Source organism: Xenopus laevis, chromosome 5L, assembly GCF_017654675.1.
Source record: "Xenopus laevis strain J_2021 chromosome 5L, Xenopus_laevis_v10.1, whole genome shotgun sequence".
Taxonomy (NCBI): Eukaryota; Metazoa; Chordata; class Amphibia; order Anura; family Pipidae; genus Xenopus; species Xenopus laevis.
The window spans coordinates 103384203-103401815 of NC_054379.1; the positions used below are offsets into that span (position 1 = coordinate 103384203).

The following is a 17613-nucleotide window of genomic DNA, read 5'->3' on the forward strand; positions in this document are numbered from 1 at the left end:
ACACTTATTTCCTTGTGTTGGTTTTGTATCTAAATATATCTGATTGTGACATGTTCCTGGTTAACTGAACTAAAGTGTGGACAGATGGTCTGTAAGAATGCTGAGTCACTTCCACCTGAGTGAAAAACTACATTACAGCTAGAACTCCTGCCTGGCAGTTAGCACTCTAACCTAAGCATATCTGCAGAGAACAATGATCTAGCAGCTGTTAACTTTGTGTAATCCAAGTATTGTATATTGATATGTTCTGATGTTTATGATACACATTTTTGCATCTTCACAGATTTAAAATGATTCCAGAAAAACAAAAAGAGTCCATGGTACATCTGTGAGTTCCCAATATATACGTTACAGTAGTCTATTTCAAGGCCTCCATTTCTCTTATTCCTTGACACCATACTAAATCACTGGCAAATATTTGTCTAGTAGCATCTAGTCACAGCATCAATTCTTACTGGCTGATATTAGACATAGAAAGAGCTCTCCTTCTTTCAATTAAACAGACAAGGAGCTTCAAATATGTGGTGAAAATGTGTATCTAGTGCTCCATTACATATTTGCTCTTCACAAATGATCAAGCATTCAAGAATTTAGCTTCCTGCAACATTCCCATATAACTGATTCCAGTCTCTAAACAACCTGCACAATATTTCTGCATAAATAAACATATTCAGAGAGCGCATATACATAACAACTTGTTGTGGAGGCCAAGTAGGTGTATCCAATGAACAATTTACAATACAAGGCTAAGTAAAATACAAAGTAAAAGTACAATGGAAGTGTAACTGGCCAAGTTAGCTTCAAACAAAAGAGAGGGGTTTGATTAATGCCCATTCCCTCGTCCCCTGTTTCACTCATCATTTAGTATCTATGCAAATGTAAGTATTTACAAAAACAGGGAGTTTTAGTTACAAAGTTATCATAAAATTGACAAGTGACCATACCAAGCCAAGGAACCCCATATGGTCGTCCCTAACTATTTACCTCTGGTCATTTTTCAAAGCCAGGCAATGTGCACTGATCAAACTTTTGTTTTGTTTTTTGCTTTACGTTTGTATCCAATGATCAATTTATCAAAAGTGCACTAAGAAAAGTGACGTAACTAGATATAACTGGGCCCCCCCCAAAATGTGTAGAGGTTGACTTGTTTTACCAATATTTATTGAAACTGTATATGAATTAATGGGGGGGTCTGAAGCTACTGGGCCCCCCTGAAGCCACACGCTCTGCTTCCTCTGTAGCTACTCATCTGACTAAGAAGACTATTTGCATTTTAGTATTTTTCAGTAAAAAAGCATAAAGGCATATTTAATAGTAATGCATAGGCTGGTTCAAAACCCACAGGACCCACCTGTTTACCTCTGGATTGGGAAGGTTTGACCTGAGACATTGGCAACCATGGTCCATACTTTTATAAATATTTCATTAAAAAGTTATGGTTATAGTTTTCCTTATAATGTGGACTGTTATTGATGTCTGGAACAAGTTATGATCACCTGGCATCAAAGATGCTGTAGGCAGGTATATGGAACATACATTTAATAGGATCTGCTGGTCAAACAGATGATGAATTGCCTATTGCTTATAAACCTGTGCATATTACATACATGATAATGCTCAAAATCTTTCTCGTCTCATAATTTATCAATAATTACTTTATGCTGCTTTGATTATTCTTGGCAAATCATCTTACTGTAATGCTCTATTAATTGGCCTTCCTTCCAGAGACTGTCACCTCTGCAGTCCATAATGAACACTGCCGCTAGGCTCATACACCTCAACAACTGCTCCTCATCTGCCATGCCGCTCTGCCAATTCCTGCACTGGCTTCCACTACATTTCAGAATAAAGTTAAAATTAATGACCCTGACATTCAAAGCACTTCATAACTCTGCCCCACCCTACATCTCTGAAGTCATCACTATATACTCACACAACCGCTTACTACGCTCCTCTACTGACCTGCTGCTCAACTCTTCTCTCATTACCTCATCACACGCTCGCATTCAAGACTTTGCAAGGGCTCCACCCCTTCTCTGGATTTCTCTCCCACGGTCTGTCTGTCTTTCTCCCAACCTTTCTGCTTTCAAGAAATCTCTTAAAACTGTATTGGTTGTGATGTATGTTACTTCATATGTTCTATGTATGTAATTCATGTGATATAGCTGTGTAAACACATTTACAGCGCTGCAAAATATGTTGGCGCTCTATAAATACATGTTAATAATAAATAATAATAAATTGTTTGACATATGTATAAATTATAACTTACGCTAGAAAATATCACATTAACTTGAATTACAATATGAGGCCATTTGCTACCCATCATGAGCAAGAATTCTGTTTAAGGCTTCGGGGTAAGAGGGGTCTGAAAACAGAACTGATATTAGTCATGCATGAGGCTGCTGAAAACTCATGTAGGATCAGCTGGCAGCCAAAAGAGCAATTCAAACTGTCGGAGCAGAAATACAAGTTGTTTTATGGATTAAGACTGACTGTCATTTGTGTGATATTTGGATTTCAAATACTTTGCTTCATTAAAAAAAGGAATTTGGCAAGAATAAGTGACATTTCTTGAGGAACAAAACAGTAAAATGTTTCTTGAAAGTAAATGAGCCTAATACAGTTTTGTTAATGGCAATAATACTAGATTCCTGCTAATACTGCACTAAAAAGCAATGCTGCCACAAAAACTTTGCTCGGTTTGAGGCGTATTATATTTGAGACATTAAACTGTACCTCATATTTAAGGACCAGTTTCACCATAAAACCAGAATAATATTCATTAGAAATAACTCTCATACATGTCAGATTGTAGAAGTCTGTGGTCTCTGGCGGTTTTGGTCCAACTTCCGCAGAAGATTGTAGGCAGGCTCAGGTTGAGCTCTTCCTTCTGCTGCAGCATGGGCAGCAGGTAAGATTCGGGTTGGGAGAGCTTGGGGTAGGGTCGGGCGTGGGTCATTTTTTGTTGACCCGCACACCACTAGTCAACCAATAAAGTTCTTCTTTTCCCATCTGAGCCAATACTTTCCGGAGAATGCATTTCCACTTCTCCAGAACCTACAGGTAATTGCCATTGCTCAGTCATGTTGGGCTTGTGTGCAGCTGCTTGCAAATAAAATAACGCTTCTGATGAATAGTTCTAGTGCTCCTGTTGCTTTCAGAGATAGTTTAGAGTGATATTGGGATTTTTGTGGCCATATAATGTATACACACATATTTTAGACATTTAGACTCTTTCATACACTTCATTTTAACAGATTGATGCCCTCTCTCACACCCCAAATTGGTATGCAGCAATGACCCAGGACACAGAAGCCTGAACTTCCTTTTGTCAATGCAAAACAGGTTTTCTTTAACTGTGTCCATATGAGAAATATCAAGTACATATATGCAATGAAGATATTTCAATTACCCCTATGAACTTCCTGATACTCATTTAATGATGTGATGTGTAACCCCCCCCCCCCCCCCCAGTGGAATAGTCACACTATCCTAAGCCCTGAAGAAAGCATGACAGCTTTTTTTTTCTGTTAGATGTGACTGAAAAGAGTGGGTTAGGTTTGGCTTTAAGCACATTTGGCTCCCTGCCTTGCAATAAAATCAGATGGAATGTAAATGGTTCAGAAGGATGTATAAAGTATCCTGATATTTCCAGATACAGTTTGTTTCTAGAAGATAGCCATAGGCTATGATTTGCTGTTTTACCATAGAAACATGATCTTTAACAACTTCCCTATATTAATGATTAAGTATTTATTTGACCTTGTTTTGAAAACAATGCCAATTGACGCCATTCTAAGTCCTAAGTTGCCATTCTAAGGACAAAGTCTCCCAGATGATTTTGTGACCTCATTCTCAAATAGATAGTTAATCATATAGATATAGATGATGATAATAGATAGATAGATAGATAGATAGATAGATAGATAGATAGATAGATAGATACAGTAGATAGATAGATAGATATGATATATATATATATATATATATATAGATAGATATAATAAATAGATGATGGATATATAGATATATATTTTTAGGCCAGAAACTCTCTGCATAGAAATATGTTTAAACGTGTGCACAAAGGACATTTTCTTTAACACAGCAAAGCAATTCTCAGTCAACGTGTCTATTGAACAAACATAATGATAAACAATTTGTACAGCTCAGCAGTTCTGGCTATGGTTTAATATATCAACCTTGGCAGCAAGTGAATCATTTTACTTTTATTCAAAATAATGATACGAGACAACCTGCAGCTTTTAAGAATGTTTATTTAACTGGCATGAAAATGAACACGTGGGCAAAGAAGGCATCTGATTATAGAATGCGGGGAAAGCTACAAAGCTAATGTTCAGCAATCTATTTGCATATTAACAGCTTTGTCCAATTCAGAAGTGACTACAGCACAAAAGGGAAACAAGGGTTTCTTTATTAATAGCGGAATACTACAAGATTAGTATTCACCTCAAAACCAAGAAAAGCAACCAGCAATAAAATGGCAAAAAAACAAAGTTTGGCTGTCACTTTAAATACATATCAATATGCGTTTGTGCCTAAGCCTTATAGCTGAATAAAATGATTAAAAACATAATGATAAGTACCAAGTGTGAAAGAACATGCAGTGAACAGGGAACAGCCTGTGGGTTTGCTGCTGTTGTTGAACTACAGAGCATTCAGCTCTGGATGCTGGGAGTTGTAGTACTATAACTGCACTGTTCACTGCTGATCTAGCCAGAAATGCATAGTGTTATATAGTTCAACACAGAACTAGAAAAGCTTTCTTTTATAAACATGCCAGCGAGTGGCCAATTTAAAGAAACAATTGCAAAAGGGTCATTATTCTAAACACTGTTTCATATCAAACACATTTCCAGTTTCTTGACCGCGGCAGTCGAGAAAGTTTTAATTATGAAAAAGAGGGGGGAAATAGCATCGGCTTCATAGAAAACATCTGCTTTTCGCTTAACAATTTGACAAAGATTGCGGTAAATAAGTGCCTGAGGAATGTAAAATGAGTGGATAGAAGGGTTTTGAACAAACACTGCAGATCACAAGTATTTACACAGTACAGCATATACACACACAACACAGGTAAGTGCAGGTATCAATGGCAAGTCATACAATATTTAACTTTATGTCATATCTTCCAGTACTCAGTTCAACTTCACCCCCAGCTAAGTCCTTCTAAGAAAAACACTGTCAGTCATTTTTGTTCCAATGATATATTCTCTAAATCTATGATATCAGTGCTTGAGGGAAAAGGTAACAAAACACACTACATTCTTTAGTGGAATGTCATTTCCAGGTTACTAGGTATTTGACTTTCTACAGGCTTCTCTGGTTTCACACATTCATTCTGGATTTTTTCCAATGACCCTTTAAATTCAAGGGGGTGCAAAGCCCATATAAAATGTTGTATATTTCAAGTATATTACTATAGTACAGGTATTGGACCTGTTATCCAGAATACTCGGGACCTGGATAAGGGGTATTTCCATAATTTGTATCTCCATACCTTAAGTCTATTAAAACATTACTTAAACATTCATTAAACCCAATAGGATGCTTTTGCCTTCCATTGGGATTAATTCTGTTTTAACTGAGATCAAATACACGGTATTGTTTTATTATTTCAAAGAAAAAGGAAATCATTTTTAAATTTCAATTATTTGATTAAAATGGAGTCTGTGGGAGATGGTCTTCCTGTAATTCAGCTTTCTGGATAACAGGTTTCCGGAAAACAGATCCCAGATCTGTACTTGAAGTGCACTGCTGTTTTCATTTATTGTTTCCCTGATATGTAACTCGTTATTTTTATTCTTTACTGTGTATCTGCATAGCCGCACAAATAATGACTCATTTCTCCAAGCAGCATTTTCTTGTTTTTAATACAATGAATATTTTCGGGATAACCCATTGTTAGGTTTGGGGTTAATTTCATCAAAAAAACAGGGTTTAAGTGCTCAGCTAGTGGAAATTTCTACTGTTCTTTAGTGAATCAGTTCCTTTGAGTCTTTTCACTGCTTCACGTATGGGACCTGTTATCCAGGGAGCTTCATACCTTAAGTCTACTAGAAATATATGTAAACACTAAACAAACCTTAAGTCTACATTAAATAGATAAAAAATTGAATTAAACCCAATAGGATTGCTTTGCCTCTAATATAGACAGGCTCTGACAGGGCAGGCGGGACAACGGGAAAAAAACGGTAGGCCCTGCAGGCCTAGACCGCTGAGCTCCCTCCCCCGACTCGCTTAAAGGAGAAGGAAAGGTTAAAACTAAGTAAGCCTTATCAGAAAGGTCCATATAAATATACCAGTAAACCCCCAAAGTAATGTTGCTCTGAGTCCCCTGTCAAAAGAAACACTGGATTTCTTTCCTTCTATTGTGTACACATGGGCTTCTGTATCAGACTTCCTGCCTTCAGCTTAAACCTCATTGCCCTGGGCAAGAGCATGCTCAGTTTGCTCCTCTCCCCCCACCCCTCCCTTCTCTACTGTAATCTGAGCCCAGAGCAGGGAGAGACTTAGGCAGGAAGTGATGTCACACCACATTAATACTGCAGCTCCTATTCTAAACAAACAGAGAGTTTCTAGAGCTTTTTACTCAGGTATGGTAAAACATTCTACAGAATAAATATAGCATTCTAGCTTGCACTACTGCAGCTAATCTATTGGCAATAAACTTCCTCCGTAGCTTTCCTTCTCCTTTAAGGTAGATTTAATTTATGTACAATCAGGGGAGGGCGGGTGGCAGTGGCACCTGTGGGGGGGCGTGGGGGCGTGGTAGGGGCCCCTTGGGGGGTGTGGCAGGCCCAGTAGACCCTGCACCCCCCCACAGGTGCCACTGGGGTCAATTATAATATGTGTGTGTGTGTATATATAGTGTATATATATATATATATATATATATATATATATATATATATATATACAGTATGTGTATGTATACAATTTACTTATATGGTTGGACTGATATTCGGACCTTATTTTCTGTCAAGGGCCTAGTGATGTGATGAGGCTGATAACCCGCGGGTCTGGCATGTTCAGGCCGACCTCGCACCCCCCTTTCCGGGTCTCGGACGGGTGTGGATTGAGCTCTTCTGACCTTCCAAATGCCTGCTTCCAACTTCCGGGTTGAACTTTTATAGACGCACGCCTCTAGCCCACCCCTTTTGTGACATAATTGGCAGGGCGGCGTGGGTCTATAAAAGGAACCCGGAAATCAGGCTCGGGAGGTGGGAGGGTGGATGGCGGGCAGGTGTAGGTAGGAAAAAGCCCGACCCGCACATCACTATCAGGGTTAGGTTTTAGAATATTTTTTTGTTCAGCTAGACACTAGCAGGCAGAAATAATAAGTTAACCAAGATATCTGATTTACCCACTCTACTAAAGTTCACTGGCCATGCTAACATCTATACAGCAACTATTTGCTAAATAAAATTGCAAGTTTTGCTATGCTCGCTGTCTTACTTGTTTCTTCTCTACCTGCCACTGTGACTAATGTCAGTTCTCTTGTGCGCAGGCGGTGAACAAACATATATATTGGGATGCACCCAGTGGTGTAATTCGATATTACTGGGCCCCGCAGCAAATTATTTTTCAGGCCCCAAAAATGTCTAGGCTTATTTTACCAGTATACATTCATATACATTCAAATGTATATGAATTAGGGCCTTATTGGGCCCCTATACCTCCTGGGCCCCCCTGCAGCCTCAGGGTTTGCGTCCTCTGTAGTTCCATCCCTGGATGCACCGAATGCATCATTTGGCCAAATACTAAACCTTATCCAAACGCTGATTTGCATGTTCTGTGCATAACGTTTATAAAATGGCTAGCAGTAAAGCCAAGTCCTAGAAAACAATTTCTCCTGCAGGTCAGACCAAAAAGCTGAGCACAATATAAAGCCTGCTGTGGGCAAGACTGGGAGGGCTTACTGTTTTTAACTAAGTGCAGAGCACAAAGGTCCTCTTATGTCAGAGATTTAAAGCTGCCATTAATTTAGAGATGTCAGTAACACTTAAATGGGGGTCTATTGCAAAAATTTAAATTGAACATAAGCGTCAACACACTGAAATAAGACACTTTCTAAATACTATCAGTTGAAAATTCTATACATTTTATGAAATAATCAAGTTATTCTTCACTCTCTCACTCAGCAACCTGTCACTCTTCATGATCTCTTTATGTAGAAGTCAGGGTCAGATTTTGATTTACAGGTAGGTCTAACATGTCATATAGGAGGGGTTTCCTTTCCTAGCAGATGTTTTAGAGTTCACACTCAAAAAACCAACTCTAGCTCAAACAAAAGCTAACAAAATATTGGACACACCCTGCATGTAGAGAAACAAGGGACCGCTATTTGGAAAGCATGAGCTCTAATACATTTTCCAGGCAAAGAGCACAAACCCCCCCAAAGGATGTCAATCACAATCAGACTTCACTTCCTGAGACAGGTTGCTGACAGGGGGAGAGTGAAGAGCAAGTTGATTATTTTAGAAATGGTACAGAATTTTTAATTGATTGTATTTAGAAAGTGTTTTATTTCAATTAGATGAGACTTATATTACATTTCCATTTTTGGGATGGATGTCCTTTAAATCCTCGTCTGTGATGTCTGCCCACTACAAAAAGTTGGAGAGCGTGCATTATCATTAGACTTGGAATGAAAGAGCGAATTAGAAAGGTACATTGTGTAAATGTTACCAGTTAAAAACATTCCCTGCCTTCACAATCTGTTGAAAAGTTACAAACTAATTACAGATATAAAAGAACCCAACAAAGTAGCAGTCTCTGAAACAGAGAAAATGCAGTCCAGATAAAACTACTGGCTTTCATGCCAGTTGGCTATAAAACAGCACAGTCAGTTTTGTGCATCTTAATTTCCATGGAGTAAGGGAAGCATTAATACATATATTACATAAGGAACTGGTTACCTTAGCATAGGAGCAAGCTGGTATCAATGAACATTAAAAAAAAAATCTTGCAGATTGTATCAGTGTGCAGCACAAGTAAGGATCCCACATTCAAATAAATTAAGAATCCCCAAAAAGATTAAAGCAACAACTCAAGCACAGTTCAAGTTATGCAATTTATTGGTATGCATTAGATGCACAAAAACCTAACAACACCATAATAGCCTAACATGTTTTGAGTAAGCTTGAACAGGCAAATCTCTGGGTAAAATACAAGCAATTAATTCATAACAGAAATGTCACTAGTGTGACTGCTTTTTAAGCAATCCTCATCTCTACTGTTTTGCCTCTGACAGTTTATGGGTTGTTCACCTATAAATTAACTTTTAACATGACGTAGAGAGTAATTATCTGATTTTTCCAATTGGTTTTAATTTTTTTTTATTATCTCTCCAGTTTGTAATTTCAGCAATCTGGTTGCTACTGTCCAAATTACCCTAGCAACCATGCACTGATTTGAATACGTAACTGGAATATGAATAGGAGAGGGACTGAAAAGAAAGATGAGTAATACAAAGTAGCAATAACACTAAATGTACAGAGCATCTGCTGGGCTGTGTAAAGGACCCGTAACTATCACATTATGAAATTACGGCAGATGCCTTTAAATACTGAAGTCAGGGTCAGACTGTGCTGGTGGGACAACCAGAAATAAACTGGTGACCCTGGTTCCTTTGGGCCCCGCCTGCCCAGACGCACTCTTGTACTCGCACTTCTTTCTGCAGCGCCGGAAAATGGATGTACTCACGTGCGCTGGGGGGGAGGTATCAGAGGCACAGAGTAGTTTGTGTCTGGGGGGCCCAGGAGGTGGCATGGGGGGCCCCTGAGACTGCAGGCCCGGTTCGAACCTGACTGAAGTTTATTAGTTAAATAATGAAGTATTTAACTACTGTGCTGCTGATTTCATGGAATGGCAAATGTCATGAAACATATTCCCATAGGAAGCTAGGGATTTGGCTAGATTACAGCACCAGCTAGAAAATCCCTTATCTGTGCAACCCTCTGCTTGCTATATCCTGTAGTTCTCCCCTCCGATATGTGTCATAGATTAGCCAATAAATCCAAATACGCTGTAAAACATAGTGTGGATATAAAGACTGTCCACACTCAATGCATTGACCTTCCAAGATCACTTTTTTTAAATTAAGCTAGACTGTTATACTTATATTTTAAGAGTTTTTTTGAAGGAAACAGCTGGATATCCAAAAGACAGAAGTGTTTAGAGAGATGCTAAGCATGCTGGTAAATGTCACATAATGGGGGAGAACTTTTCTAGCCTTTTCCAGAATTATGCTGAATTAGTGAATGCTGAACAGTGAGCCTTTAAGGAATTTGGCATTTCTGCCCCCTCACAATGCTGTGCAAGAGTCCCATGGGCTACAAAAGCTTTATAAAGTGCAACTTGTCGCAACAAAAGGAAATGCTGGGCTTAATTAATGCTAATTAGGATACGCTTACTTGGCAGCGACAGTTTGCAAAAAACTCTGGATAGACTGTAATGTTCACTATAAAGCAACATCATTAATGCAGATTCAATTATATTGCATCTAGGTAGAAAACGCTATTGGAATGCCCTAAGGTTAAAAGCACATTCAGCATTTCATCCTCTGTTATATATATGGCAAATATGAGACTTAATGGCATTTTCTCTGCTGGTGGGCAAAGAGTGTCATCGGAAATTGACCAATTCCATGCCATGAATGGAAAGCGACTGTCTCTGCTTGTGACACACTATATGTGCACTACATATGCCGGACTGCAAATGCTCCCAGGGTTAGTAAATCCAAAACCTTTACACGATAGACGCTACTGTAATATAATTATTGTGCTGCACAGAATATTGTGCATGCAGAGACAGTGTCCTAAAGGGGTTGTTCACCTTTAAATGAAGTTTTAGTATGATGTAAGAGAGTGATATTCTGAGACAATTTGCAATTGGCTTTCATCTTTTACCATTTGTGGTTTTTGAGTTATTTAGCTTTTAATTCAGCAGCTCTCCAGTTTGAAAGCTAGAAAAAGTCAGAAGTAGAAGAAGGCAAATAATTGATAGAAAATAGGAAAGCCATTAGAAAAGTTGTTTAGAATTTTAAAACATACTAAAAGTTAACTTAAAGGTGAATCACCCCACTACAAATATCCTTGGCTTTAGGGAGTATATGAGAATACAGTTAATTAATAGATGATTTAAGTTCTACAGAGCAATACAAAAAATGCCAAGGTTTTAGCTCAACTCCATTGGAAAGGGGGGTCTGATTATTTAGCAGACTGGGTAATGGACTAGGTAACAGAGAGAGAGAAACATCGGTTGCTGTTAACAACTGAACTTTAGAATGAAGCTCTGACACAAGTGCTACTCAGAATAATCCTATTTTACATGGATCTGCCCATGTTGCCCTCTCGTTTAGGTTGACATAATGGCTTCAGTCCACATTTACCCATCTAGAGCAAATTAAAAAAAAAAAAACGATTTCAGACAGGAACACTGGAAATTTTTCAAAAGCTGTCCAAGCTTTGAAACCACCTCAGTGCTAACAGTTACTGCATCTCATTTACTACACAGGGCAAAATTACCCTAGTTGCAGTAACGCATAGCAACCAAGCAGCTCATCTGCTTCCATTATTTTTACTGCAGCAAACCAATCAACGCTAACTGCTGTTTGCTATGGGTTATTGCACCACAGGGTTTTTTTTTGCTGTTTGTAAATGAGGCCCACTGTGATTTATAACTTCACAAGTTATAAATCACTATAATCATTTACACGTGGACTGAAACTTCTTAACACAAGTACCAAATACATTATCCCTTTAATGGTATGCTCATCTGATCACCATGTCACATGCAACACACATCTGAATTATCATTTGTCGGTAGCAAGTACAGGTGCTGGATCTATTATTCCCCACCAGTAGAACCAGAATCCAGAACCCCCCTAGGTCCCAAGCATTTCAGATAATAGATCCTATGCCCATACTTACTGTTTGCTGGCATAAATACACATTCTCATATACAAAATTGTATTTCTAGGGAATGATTTGTACTTAACAATGACACACCCTGCAAATCCATGGCAACTAAAGTACATGTTTCTGTCATCTTTAGGTTTGACTTTGGATCCTGTCGTTACCATAGATACCAGAGCTACGGTGCAAGTTTAATATGCATAATACTTATTAGAATTCACAGTTGATGGAGATGGGAGGATGGACAAGCAACCTGTTAACCAGACTATAGACTTCTTCAAAAAGGAAAAGATAGCTAACTATTACAGGTATAGAATCTACAATACAGAAACCTGTTATCCAGACATCGCCAAAATATAGGAATTGACAATTTTTTGGCTAATTTCCTTTCTCCTTGTAATAATAAGAATGCTAACTAGGATAGAAAATAAAATTAAGAGAATAATAAAATAATCAGATTTTTTTTAAGTAGCCTAAGGGATAGTGCTCCACAATACAGAAAATCCAAGGTATTCCAAATAATAGACTCCATACCTGTACTTACTTCCCATTTCCTCTACTGAATGTAACCCCACCTTTTGGAAATAATTAGTCATAGATGGGCCAGCTGTACAGAAACATTTTCCCATTTAATGGGGACAATGTATAAACATGTTATTCATCATTGGGATATAAGAAGCAGCATGCACATTTAATGATAGGTTACTGTACAAGCTGCAATCAAAAGCAATCAGAATTTAGGAATCATGCTAACAAAAATCTGTTTATCTGGATATGGTGTACTCGTATCCCCCAGAGATAATCAAGCTGTGGTCCTGTGGCAGCTGCAGGACTACGACTCCCAGCATCCTTAACAGACAGGCCTGCTGGAGGATGCTGTGAGTAATTATGCAAAAACTACAGAAAGACTGCACATTTGGGCATCTCTGGTGTAAACTATCATTTCATAGGAATGCATTTAACTACAAAGGCAAAAAAATGCACAACTACAGTGACTGACTCACAGTTCTAAGTCAGCAATTAGTCGTGCTTGGTCTAATTCTGGGATCCAAACTCTGGCACTAGCACTGTTATAGAAATACAACTCTCAAAGATCCCTTCAGAGGTTTCCTACTAAAAGTGCTATGGGTTGCAGTTAAACAGATACAGTACAGGATGGACAGTATAGGGCTGATATCAGAACCAAGGCCAAAACTATAGGCAGGCAGTACAGGCACCTGCTAGGGATGTGTGATTGGGAAGAATTCCATTAAATATGATTTATTGTCGAATGCAACAGCACACTATTTGAGCAGCTCAATTTGGACAACTTCCTTGTCTCTCCTTAACCTTCCTTTGTCAGCTGGTCTGTGTCCACCTTTAACTCTTCCAGACTGGGGGAATTTTGAGTTGATACTTTGGGGAGTAGAGGGCATGCAGCCACTCCTGCCTTGGGTGCCAAAGCATTTAGGTCCAGCTCTAATCAAGACAGGCGTGGCTAATGTAAACACATGTCTGGTTTTATGGGTGTCTGTACCTTGTGCACCTTTGCCCCTGTGTTAGAACATGGGGCCCTTCAGTGTACTTGCTTGCCATCTGGCAATGATAGAACAAAGGGGAAAATGACCCCCTTAGCTTCCTCTGCGGTTGGGAAGTGCTCTGCCTCACAGCTGATCATCTCTCCACCGGTTCCCTCTGGGGGTAAGGGTACTCGCAGGGCACTGGCACGATTCAGGCAGTAGATGTGGCTCCCCTTCACTGTGCATCGAAAGGGCATGTTAGAGTATGATTGCCCAGTACCGGGACGCAGGAGATGGACCCCCTCGCTCCAGTGTCGGGCCATGGAGTTGTAGGTGAAGACACTAAGCCCGTGCTCCCGGCTGATGTCAAAGCGATAGATGCAGCCCCGATGGGAGACCATCCCGGCAGATCGCCTGCGACTGTTGTTGTAGGGACACTCCTGCCATTCGTCCCTCTTGGGCTCATACTTGAGCAGTCGGTAGAATAGAGTCCCCCCTGACACATAGATCTCTCCATTGCAAGTGGTAGCTTCATGGGCCACAGCAAATGCCCCTTTTGGTAATGGGGCAACCGTGGTCCAGCGATCAAGTCGTGGGTCGTACTTCTCCACAGTGAAGAGGCACTCACCCCCAATGGCATACAGGTAGTTATCCAAGGCCAGCAGCTTGAGCTGAGAGCGGGGCTGGGACATGGGTCTGAGCTTCTCCCAGGAGTCAGTTAGAGGGTTATAGCAGAACACTTGGTCAGAGAGTTTAGCCTTGTCGCCGCTGCCCCTGATGCCCCCAGCAATGAACAGGTAGTTGTAGAGCACACACACCCCACAACCCTTGCTGTTGGCTTCTTCAGGCAGCCGAGTCAGGGGTTTCCATTCCCCACAGGATTCGCCGTAGAACTGAACCTGGTAAGTGGTCGCATCCTCCTCCAGTGAGACAACCGATGACGGGCTTTGGGGTCGACTACTCTCTCGGCTCTGGGGTCTGCTGCTGCTACTAAGTCTCTCAAATGCATCATTGAGTTCAGCAACTACTAGGCATTGCTTACCTTCCAACCTCCGCTGCAGGATCAGCTCCCTTTCTGGTCCAGTCAACCTGCCATATACAGTGGGCTCCCGCAGTACCTGCAAGAAGTTGTCACTCATAAACTTGTAGGCAGCCTCCCTGAGTTCAGTCAGTCGCTGCTTTTTGGCTATGTGCAGGACTTGGTAGCAGTTGCGCAGGCAGATCTGAGAGCGCATACTGTCCATGGCACACTGCACAGCACAAGGCATCTGTAAGAACTTGGCCCCACTGATCACCTCCACTACATTGTCCTGCCTAACTTCTAGCCGCTCACTATAAATATAATCCACCAGCAGTCGCAGAGTTGTGTAACTCAGCCCCTTAATCTTTAGGATGTCTCGGGACATGCGAGCCCTGAAGTAGTCACTTTTCTCAGCTAGAACTGACTTGTGGGCTCGGATCCTCTGTCCCCCAGTCACTTCTATGACTAGATCGGGCTCCCTAGGAGGTTCTGAAATGCTACTTGCTTCCTGCTCCCTCATAGGGTCTGCTACCAAATCTCCACTGTTCTGCCCAAAGCCTGACTGGCTCCTCGAATCAGATAAACTTCTATCCTCCGCCTCTTCTTCAGACTCAGATGTGGCATTATTCATGTCCCATGGGCCACACAGAAGTCCTGAGCTCTCACGGGACAGTCCAGCACCAGATCTATCATCAGTATCGCTGTGGGGACTAATCAGGGAGTTGGCGGCCTCACCCCTCTCCTGGTGTCCGCTGTACCCACCATTAGTCTCTGCCAGCTGAGCGATGTCCTGCAGGCTGTGCTGAAATTCCCCGCAACTGGCCCCAGAGACAGCCACAGTCCCACAAGCCATGGGAAATGCCCCTGCAATTCCTTCATTCAGATTCAAATCATGTATGAGGCAGGCACTGGGCACAGATTCCTCCATAGTCCTGCCGCTGCCCAGGGCTCATAACGTTACTGTGCCTTCCCTATTTCCTCAGCATGGCACCGGGCAGGGCTGGCTAAAACACTGTGCCTGTTGCTGGCTGCTGCTGCTGCTGAGCCTACAGGGAGTGGAGGGTGTGTCGAGGCTGATTACACAGGAGCCTGAACTCTTGAACCGGTACAGTTTGCTTTCTGGGTTTTGTTTTTTCTTTCAGTGATTCAAGAGGGGGGTCACAGTAATCACAGCAGTTCTTAGGGAGTCCGTAAATTAACCCTGTGCACAGTGCAGACTGTGTATAGTATTAGGAAGGTTGCTGGTCACGTTTGGGCATGTTCAGGGCTATTATTAGTGACTCATTTTTGAGTTTGATTCCTTAGTTCCCTTTAGCAGTGTGTATGTGGCATCAAAACAGATCATCAGACAGTTTCATGCATTTCCCATAACATCCAGCACAGGCAGATATTGCTGCTTATTCTCATGGGTTTCTGTTGTGTTGCTTGGGGTAAAAGCTCTGAGCAGGTCTGTCACAGCGAGGGAGGGTGCTTGGCCATTGTAACAAGTGGCAATTCTGTCACAGGAAGGTTCTGCTCACGCTCGGTGTGCTGAAGCTGCAGCTATCTCCTGGGTCCTGAAACAGAAACACATAATAAAGTTTTATTACAGAACGTTATTCACAGATAGTTCCTACACATCAAGAGATACAGGTTCCATAACATGGTTCAGTGAAGTAACGGCCATTTTGTACTGCTGTAATGGACAATTATAATGAGGAAGGGTGGAGCATTAACTGGGGGTGGGGCAAAGTGTCTCAGAGCTTTCACTGCCCCATGTGACCACCTGGTTAAAAATGCCACATTTCTTTCCTCACAGGTCACCCAAACATAACCTTCATGTTAGCATGCACAAATAACCTCATGCTGTACTGCCACAGACAAACTAGGCCTCATAGCATGGCACTGGGAGAATGGGGCAGTCAGAGAATGGTGCTCAAGAACCCACTAAATGTGTAATGAATACTAGCAACAAGGGACACAAATACATAATTCATAATTACACCAGGACCTATGGGGGGCAAATGCAACATGGGGTTAAAATTACATTTTGAAGGGTGTAAAGCATATTCCAAAGTCAGCATTGAGTGATATGGTTGGACAGAGGGGGTGGGATTAAGTCACTGAAGGTGACATTAGAATGAACTATAAGCAGCCATCACTAGCTAAAAACCAGAGGTAGTAACACAGATATGTTTGTATGGTTCTGAATTTAATTTACGTGCTACGACTCCACCTCCGGACAGGCAAACCCACTGGAATACTTTGCCTTAACCATGTTTATATAATAACAGAACTCCATGCGCTGTGCACTGCCAACACTTTGATATCTCATTTCAGGCATGTACTTGTCAAATGTGTGGTTTTTTTTTTAAGCCTCTGGCAAAGCCAAATTGTTGAAAATAATTGGGAGGCTTCAAATATCCAAAGCAGAGAAGGCTGCACATTTAACTGTACTACAAAGCATTTGGTTTTAATAGAACATTAAGCAGAGCAGTGCTAAACCTATTGTACACTTACATGTAGGATGCCAGGCACTGGCTGCCTCTGTAATTAAGAACAAATACCTGAGATCTGTGCATTTTATATCTACTCCAGACACTAATTCACAACACATTATTTACAGAAATACAGCATTGCCTTAGTCTGACTATTCTGCAGCACTGGTTTATAAAAGAAAAAAATAAACCACATTTTATATATATATATATATATATATATTATATATATATATATATATATATATATATATATATATATATATATATATATACATGCTTTACAGGTTAAACCATGGGGTTGATTTATTATGGCTAAATTACACCAGCCTCCTCTTTATTTGTATCTGGTAGCAGGCTGTTCAGAACGGATTGATGATTGGTTGCTATGGGTAACTACTCTTGTGCTTTTAAGATCTTCTGTCTGCAATTTCTGGGAAATGTGGTCTATGAGACTGTCTGTTGACCTGTTTTCAGTTATCTTGATCACATTTGCATTTACTGAAAAGAAAACAAGCCTCTGCTTTATATGTTGATTGTTCTTACTATCTGATGGCATAAATCTTTGATGTGCAGAAACAGTGCACCCAGTATGCCATGCAATTTTTGGGAAGTCTTTATACAAACTAATAAAATAACTCAGCTGCTACCCTTTATTCTATATTCTCTCTTTT

General features: G+C 40.6%; 1 protein-coding gene across 2 annotated transcripts in view; it reads right to left on the minus strand.

The window, feature by feature from the left end:
• Window positions 1-10956: 10956 nt before the first annotated feature.
• Window positions 10957-17613, minus strand: part of kbtbd11.L (kelch repeat and BTB (POZ) domain containing 11 L homeolog) — a 34553-nt gene continuing 27896 nt past the window's right edge. For both annotated transcript variants that reach the window (XM_041563197.1, XM_018263531.2), the window contains exon 2: window positions 10957-16018. In XM_041563197.1, coding sequence (XP_041419131.1) covers window positions 13498-15390 — 1893 coding nt within the window. In that variant the 5' untranslated portion in view covers window positions 15391-16018 and the 3' untranslated portion in view covers window positions 10957-13497. The remainder of the gene's footprint in view (window positions 16019-17613) is intronic.